Raw genomic sequence first — 7,818 nt, 5'->3', positions numbered from 1 at the left:
TTGATCAATGCAAAGCAGCCAAGAGATCAATACTTCAAAATCATCTGAGCAGAGAACACCGCTTCAAATATCTCATAACACAAAGATCCTCCAACAGATGATGAAAGTGAAAATTGTTGCATAAACAACTTCTAAGAGAGAGAATTGCCAACAAAGGGCCAGAACTTGCAACTCAGAGGGTTTAGAGTCTTGAATGCAAAGGGAGACTTGAAGCTGATGCCAAAACAAACCAACTCGGTGCTAATTGACGAATCAAAAATCACCTCCAAACAAACTGGCAAAGCAGCATCTTCTAAACTAGCCAACATCAAAGAGAATGACGAAGGTTATACAACTTGCTCCTTAGATATGACATACAAATCTTTCTTGGAAGATCTCATAATTGAAATGGACGAAGAAAAGAGATCAAGGGAGTCTTTAAAAACAAGCTGGATGAAATGAATAAAAAATTGTCATTAAAGAACATTTTATTCTTAATGGAGGACATTTTACCACATCAAAATCCCTTTTCCTGCCTAACTAACTCGTCTAGAACAAAAGGACATGAAAGTAAACCATTAGCAGAAAGAGATTAGGAAACTCAACTGGAAGCAGTTATTATCATACTACGAAGCCTTTCAACATTCTGTAGTCGCTCTGGCTTTGCCCTTCCGGTTCCAGATAGGTGTGGTCTCAATAAGCTTATGAGGTACAAGTCGGTTTTCACGCTTGGTAAGCTTGCGGAAATTACTTACTTTAAGCTTTGCTATCTTTGCCTCTTCTTCAGGTGTTGTCTCCCTAAGAACAACTGTTAGTCGGCATTCTGGTTTAACTTCGATTCCACATCTTCCTTTAGCATGATATGATAATCTTTTCCGAAACAATCCCTTACCCACAAATGCTTCAGCTGTACAAGATAACAAGAAGTCAGATAAACAAACACTTGTAATATAACGTATGGTTTATCTTTACTTGCTTCATTTACCAACAAGGAGTCGATCTGCATCCATTCCATGGTTGTGGGTTGCGTTTGCTTTGGCTGAATGAATGACCTACACAATGTCACGACACAAATTTTAACATCGTAAGAAAATCTTAGCAATACCGAAAGAATCTTTCAAAAGACAATTTGAAGAACCACATATACGGACAAAGTGATGCGCAATATTTTAAAAATCTGACACAACATGACAAAAACCCCTTTACTAAAATATACCTTTTTAACCCAATTATTACTACTGTCGTATATGTGTTTTTTACTCAACTGAAGTAGTGTTCCATGCATCACATATTTTTTGCACCAATAAGTGTATAATACGTGCCCAACATCAAACTGCCCAACTTCTACTAAAGTGCTCGTGCTTCTTTCGTACAACTTATGACATGGAAGGAATTCACATTACCTTGCAAAGTCGATGTCTAATTTTTAAAAACCAAATAGTCTCTAGCTCTAGAACCATAAACCATACTTTGTATTGTCAAATGATCATTTTTTGCAAGAACAACGAAACAAAAATTCTCAGCCTCATCCAGTGCCTAAACAATGCATCCTCCTGCTACTTGATCATTTTTATATATCAAAATTGCCTATACCAGAAGCTAAACTGGTTGACTAAACTCAAGTAATTGTATGTTTATTTCTCAGCTTAAGTTTCCCCCAAATAGTGAGCTCAAAGAATTATTCAATCACAGTGACGAGGTGTACATCAAGCACCCTGAGATAATGTTTCACCTGATAAACAGTTTTTGAAGCTCGCTTCACAGTTAATTGTAACTGCATCAGTGCATCTTCAACACGCATGCCTCGAACTAGAGCAGCAACCAAGTTGACCTTTTTGGGACTCTGGAAGAAAAATTCAAATGCAACAGTCCCATTAATTCTTTTCAAATAAAAGATAAACCAAAATGAGTCCACCTTTTTCGTGGAAGCCATCTTTCAGTTATATAAAATGCATTACAAAACTTGACAAGAAAACGAGGATATTTCAATTACAATCTCAATCTCCAACCCAAAAAACTTTCAATAAACAACTTATTAAAAGTAGAGACAAAGAACACACAAATTTACGTGGAAACCTTAGTACAGGGAAAAAAACCACATTGCTGAAAGTCTTATTATTTTCTAGATATAAAGGAGAGAAATTAATAGACAACACGAACCTAATTAAAAGAATGAAAAATTAGGGCAAAGTAAATCTTAACTACTCATAGGCTTTCAAAATGACTTAAGCCCATTATTTCTAACACTAGCCCCAGAGAAATGAGGCCAAGAGATTTTATAGAATCCAATTAGCATTTTGATAATTATGACTTAAAAAACATAAAAACTTCAGATTTAATCAAATTCTATAATTACAAAGCCTCAATTTTCAATAACAAGTTCCACTTTAATGACTTTCACCGCTTTTACTCAAGTTTTTGGGGGTGCAAGTGACGAGAATAAGTCCAAAGACTTCACCTGTTTGATTCCCTTTAATACAGCTTGGACTTTGGAACGTTTACAGACTACTTTTTGGTCTGTTTTATCTCCATCTTTTCCGCTGCTTAAAGCCAAAGCAGATGTCAGAGGAGATGAGACTGCTTCCTCAGGTTTATCTGCCAATAGCATCCTTGAACTGGAAATTCCCTATAAAAGGAAGGAAGTAAAATACGCAAAGACATTTTCAGAAAATAGAATTCAAGTGATTTGTAAAATAAAGACACATACTCCGAAGATTTGTTTTCATAAAAGAGTTCTTTAAACAAAAATTATTTTCATAGAAATTCAGGGGATGGTATGGTTGCCATGTATACCATCTGTTGGAGACACCGAAAATCAGGTTGTGCAATGCCCGCTGAGGATGGCTTCAGAAGTCTCTGTAAATAAGGCAATTCCCCTGCATAAGAAATTGGTGCAACTCAGCAACTTCAATTTAAGATTCTGTTGTGGTTCTACTGATTTTAGTCAGATGCAAGCCATTTCTGTAGTTACTAACTAATAGGATAAACATTTAAGGGAGTCCTCTTAGAAAGAGGAGTTACTAGGATAGCAACCAATCTAGTAAAGTGGTAAGAGAAGGAAGAGTTCTCAAATATTCCATGATGGTATAATAACCATACCTTTTTTTTTACTCTAGCACCTGTCTAAATCATCAACTTCATCTTTAAAACTTCTTTTATTGCATTCCCACCATAACAACCGTATAAGATCTCTCCTCCCTTTTCACTTTTCATTTTTCTTTTCTTTTTCCCTTTGAGAGGAAATGATTTGTCTGACAAACAAACTAATTATAGAACAGGAGAAGAGTCCCAAAAGCACAAAAATGGATTTACAAAAAAAAAATAAATAAATAAAAAAAAAAATAAAGCCTAAAAGTATCAACAGACATTGAGAAAGGATGTGATCCTTTACACAGTAAAGAGCCATAAAGATGACAGAATTTGAAGCACCAAAAGATTGTTCAGAGCATTTGAAAGTGTTGTTATTCCTTTCAAGCCACAGCTTTCAAGCATCTCCTCTCTTAAAGGGTACCGCAAGAAGATGTACTTATTAACATCAGCCAAACTTGAAGGGACTGCCAAGGACCAACTGAAGCTGCAGAAAAGAAACCTAGGAATTTATCTAAATTAACTTAATCATACTTTCATCATAAAGCTATGGATGACTACTTCAGCCTGCTTTTGAAAGGCCATATTTAGCTTCAATAACCTTGCATTCTCCATGTATCACCAAATCCATTTGGCTAGATGTTATCAATAATCAATACCGAGCCACCACGGGATGCAGGCTTTTGACCCTTCTTCCATTGGACGAAGTGAGAGCCACCAGTCATATGGGACCTCCCCACAAACTTTCTCACGAGCTTTTCAATCTTCAGGGCGATTTTGGAGACAGGGTGGCTTCGGAAAGAGTTAGTCAGTTAGACTCCACCTTTTGATATAAAGGCATGCTCTCAATTTCTGAGCTTACTCTCAACTTTCTCAACAATAGGCTCTGGAAAGGTGAGTGAGCACCGTTTGCCACCAAGGGGAAGGCACGGGTAAGAGTTACGCCAAACACCAAATTTGCAGCCAACGAAAGAGGCAGTATAGTCCATGGAGGACATGTCCAAATGAATGCCCAAAAACTCATATTTGCTAAAACCAACATTTGAACCAGAAGTTTTTCTATATAAGAAATAATTTCAAAGATGTATGAAATTTAAATTAAATTAAGATAAATGAAAACAGACGAAGAAAAAAACAGAATCCCAAGAAGTTTCATTCAACTTCTTCAATGGGACAAAAGAGAGGCAAAGCTAGGATAATTCAATTTACAATTAGAGCAAGATAAAGGAAAAAAAGAATATTGTCAAAAAAGTTCACATAGGCCCTTTCCTTGGTTCAAAAAATCCTTTAAATTCTTTCTAACCATACTAACTACAGAAAAGTACAAGAAAAAAGAACAAAACAAATTCTTCCGTAGGATCTCATTCTTGTCTCTAAAAGGATGTCCGAGAGAAGACAATTTTAAAGAATGGAAGGATCATTTAGAAGGACCACCAACCGAGTGTCACCAACATATCCTTCCAAAAACTGTGAACAAAAAGGACAAGTTATGAAAATGTGACTCTATGACTCAGAATCATGTTTCTAAAGGATGCATTGATTTGGGGAAAGAATTGTATAAAGGAGATGATTTGAAAGCCTATCATATTTGTTTATTTCCCTGTGATATAGCTCCCAAAAAATAAATTAGAATTCTATCTTTTTCAGGTAAACATTATGCACAATGACCTCCATGCACAACTAAAAGTAAACATTTCATTGAAATAACATGAAAGATATTATACCAAATAGCTTTATTGAATAGAAGAGAATAATCGCACATTGAGGAATGATCACAACTTCGTAGTAATGCTTTCATGGAAACGATCCCATATTTTCCAAGAGGACACACCCACATGTCATCCTTATTGGCTAATCAGAGTTTGGATAATAAAAGGCTCAACTCAACCTATTCAGAAACTTCTTAGTAACTCAAATTTCAAACAAGACCTAGATCCCAAAAAGCCAAATCAACCCTCCATAAATCTTCGGCAGAACCCATCTTTCTGTTGGAGAGCAAGAGGAAGCCATTAAACAAAAAGCTTCCTTGAAGTCACTGATCACGCCAAAATATTGTAGTAGCCCCATTCTCAACTTTGGATAGTACAATATCATGGATTAAGGACTGTTGCTTGTTTCATAATGTTCTTCCCTGGGCCTCGACTGTTATGGAGAGAAGCAATGCCAGGTGCTTAAAAGCCTTGGAGCCAAACTTTGCATAAACAGTCATTCTCCAAAATCCCTACTATAGAAAGAGATTCCAACTAGGTAAATATTGTGTGTAGAGTGGTTACAAAAAATCTTCAAAATCAAGGCCCAAAGAAAACTATGAAAACTCACCAAGGACCAAACATCAATATAGTCCCCCACTCTAAAAGCTCAGTTATTTCTCTCCCCCAAGGATCCCATAACAGAGCACATACCCCCTCAACCCATAAAAAACGACTGTTCTCCCTAAAAGATGAATGGGGAAGGAATCATAAATTGAGTCTCTAATATTGCTCTAAATAGAACTCCTAGGAAAAGACATTCTACAAATACACCACAAATTCACAACTTTAAAGCATGTGATCCATGTCTCCCTCCACATTCCGAAAAAAGAATACAGCAGAAAGGGCCCACTAAAGGATGCTACTTCTTCAAAGTTAATCTAAAGTGTTTTCCAATTCAAACTGAAACCTTTAGCTTATAAGATGGCTAGAGAGAAGAGATAGGATATTTAAGTCAATTGGAAGGAAATTGAGTGGGTTACCATTGGCCTTAAATGCACTCAAAGAGGTTTCTTAGCAATGTCTGTGAGACCTCCGCAGCATCCAGCAATGGTGGAGATGATGGGGGAAGATTGCATGCTTCTTGAGTCCTATCACCTATGATGCGGGCATGATTCCCATTACTAGCTTCATCCTCTATGGAGAAAGCTTTGAAACCAATGGCCAAGTATCTTCTTGCATATGTTGGACCATAATGAACGGGGATGAGAAGTTGGTCAGAGGCAAGGGTAGGAGAAGAGAGGGGCGATTGACCAAGGACTGAATCAATAAAGGGTCGTGATAAGCGCCCACTATGTTTGTTAGATGCAAAGCTAGAGGTCTTCTAGGATCCTTACAAAAACTCACAAAGAATGCTAACTTAGATCAAACCTAAAATCTATAATGGTCGCTCTTAGATCCTAAGACAACTCACTCCAGAATTAGCTTGATCAAGACTGATCCAATGAATTGATTTTTAACATCAAATTTAAAGCAAGATTTGAAAAGATAACACCAAATAAGCACAAGCTTTTCAATATTGATATTCTCTTCCCAAAATGTGGAAACTGCAACCCTATTTATATTAATTTAAAATGTTAAATGAAAGGATGCAACATTTAATTTTATGCCCTTTCAACTACTATAATTAAGGAAAACACATAACATTAAATAAGTACATAATTCATTAAAGATGTAAATGAATCTAAATTTCTAGATTCATTATGACTTTTAAAGTTCCAAGTGTTGCAACTCTTCAAGTTTATTGGGAAGCTTAGCTTGAAAGTTACTTGCTCTATGCTTCAGCTAATCAATGCCAGTTATTTTTCTCCACTTAGAACTTTTAAGAACAACTTTGAAGTAGATTGAAAGAGAAGGTCATTCCATACTTCATCAAAACAATATCCATACCTTCATGATTTTGGGAGGTATAACAAAAAGTATTCTAAAAAGGGCTCAATCGCAACTTCAAGAATAAAACCAAAAAAAAAAAAACAGTTAGTTCCAAAAAGCATCAAGTTGTATCTCAAAATAATTCCAACTAGCCTCTAGGATTTCAGGTAAAAGTTTAGTTGAAGGAAATTAAAAAATTTAGGAATTAAACTGATTTAGTAGTTAGTGCAAGAGTAAAAAGCATGAGACTAACTAATCCAAGCATGCACCTCATACAAAAACCACAAACACTAGTAGATATTTAAAATAAAAATAATAATAATAATTTAAATAAATAAATAAATAAATAAATAAAAACTTAGATGAAAACTAGAGGTTGAATGGGCTAGCGGAAAGTGTTGTGTGATTCATACGTTCGATCGAAAGAAAATACAACTGACCATTCGAAAGAGAGGATTGCAAACGATAACTAGAGTTGGAAGCTGCATTGTAACTCAATTCCACTTTGTTTTGCAAATGGCCAAGGATGGACCGTAAACATCTCTGCCAACTAACCATGACAACGAAATTGCTAGTTCGAATGAAAAATCACCAAAGAAATGAAGTCCTGAAAACCAAAAGAAAAGAAAAATGATCATCAATTGGTGAACATAGTCAATTCCCTAATAGATAACTTAAAAATCCAATATAAGGAACTACAGATAAGAGGACCCCATCACTTCACTTCCTATTACAACAAAATCCACGCTTTCGACTCCTATCACACCATTCACCTCTCAGTTCAAGACTCCGTCAAATTTAAGAACTCAACGGAAAAAAGAAAAAATTCAACACATAATCAAAACTGCAGCAGCTCACTCCACATTGCAACAGAAAAAACTAACCCTCCGCTAGGAAACTTGAATTTGGAAAATTTTCAAATCAGAAGGAACTACTAGAGGGAGACTGAGGGGGCGTCGTCTTAAGAGTGTGGGTGGATGAAGGGTTGACGGCGGGGGGCGGCGGACACGGGGAGGTTGAGGGAGGGAGATCAGCCGGAAGAGGGAGAGAAGCCGAGGGAAGGAGCGACCACATAGAACTGTTTACATTAGGTTTAAAATGAATTTTTTATTTTTTATTTTTTTAAATATCA

General features: G+C 36.1%; 1 protein-coding gene across 4 annotated transcripts; it reads right to left on the bottom strand.

Moving 5' to 3' along the window:
* Positions 1-7,818, bottom strand: LOC107992071 (50S ribosomal protein L22, chloroplastic-like). Of its 4 annotated transcripts, none has more exons than XM_017047719.2 (8): positions 7,571-7,818; positions 7,127-7,293; positions 2,773-2,855; positions 2,438-2,605; positions 1,712-1,822; positions 965-1,031; positions 586-886; positions 1-297 (listed from the first exon to the last, which is right to left on the bottom strand). In XM_017047719.2, exons 2-7 carry the CDS (start codon positions 7,242-7,244, stop codon positions 618-620), a joined length of 816 nt encoding a protein of 271 aa, XP_016903208.1. In that variant the 5' UTR covers positions 7,245-7,293; positions 7,571-7,818; the 3' UTR covers positions 1-297; positions 586-617. The 4 variants fall into 4 exon arrangements, with proteins under 4 accessions (XP_016903208.1, XP_016903212.1, XP_016903217.1 ...); XM_017047723.2 differs by having other exon boundaries at positions 1-292; positions 7,571-7,817; XM_017047728.2 differs by having other exon boundaries at positions 1-428; positions 7,571-7,814.

The sequence above is a fragment of the Cucumis melo genome, chromosome 12 (assembly GCF_025177605.1).
Source record: "Cucumis melo cultivar AY chromosome 12, USDA_Cmelo_AY_1.0, whole genome shotgun sequence".
NCBI lineage: Eukaryota > Viridiplantae > Streptophyta > Magnoliopsida > Cucurbitales > Cucurbitaceae > Cucumis > Cucumis melo.
The sequence above is the reverse complement of the archived record's forward strand: the minus strand, read 5'-3'. Positions and strand labels throughout refer to the sequence as shown.

What these genes read in the sequence shown, in the direction of transcription:
- LOC107992071 (XM_017047719.2), bottom strand. Translation starts at nt 7,244, where the DNA reads ATGGTTAGTTGGCAGAGATGTTTACGGTCCATCCTTGGCCATTTGCAA. An exon ending in TATTAAAGGGAATCAAACAG is followed by an intron (nt 1,823 to 2,437) that starts GTGAAGTCTTTG and finishes TTTTTCTTCCAG; the next exon opens with AGTCCCAAAAAGGTCAACTT. An exon ending in CTTCAAAAACTGTTTATCAG is followed by an intron (nt 1,032 to 1,711) that starts GTGAAACATTAT and finishes GACATTGTGTAG; the next exon opens with GTCATTCATTCAGCCAAAGC.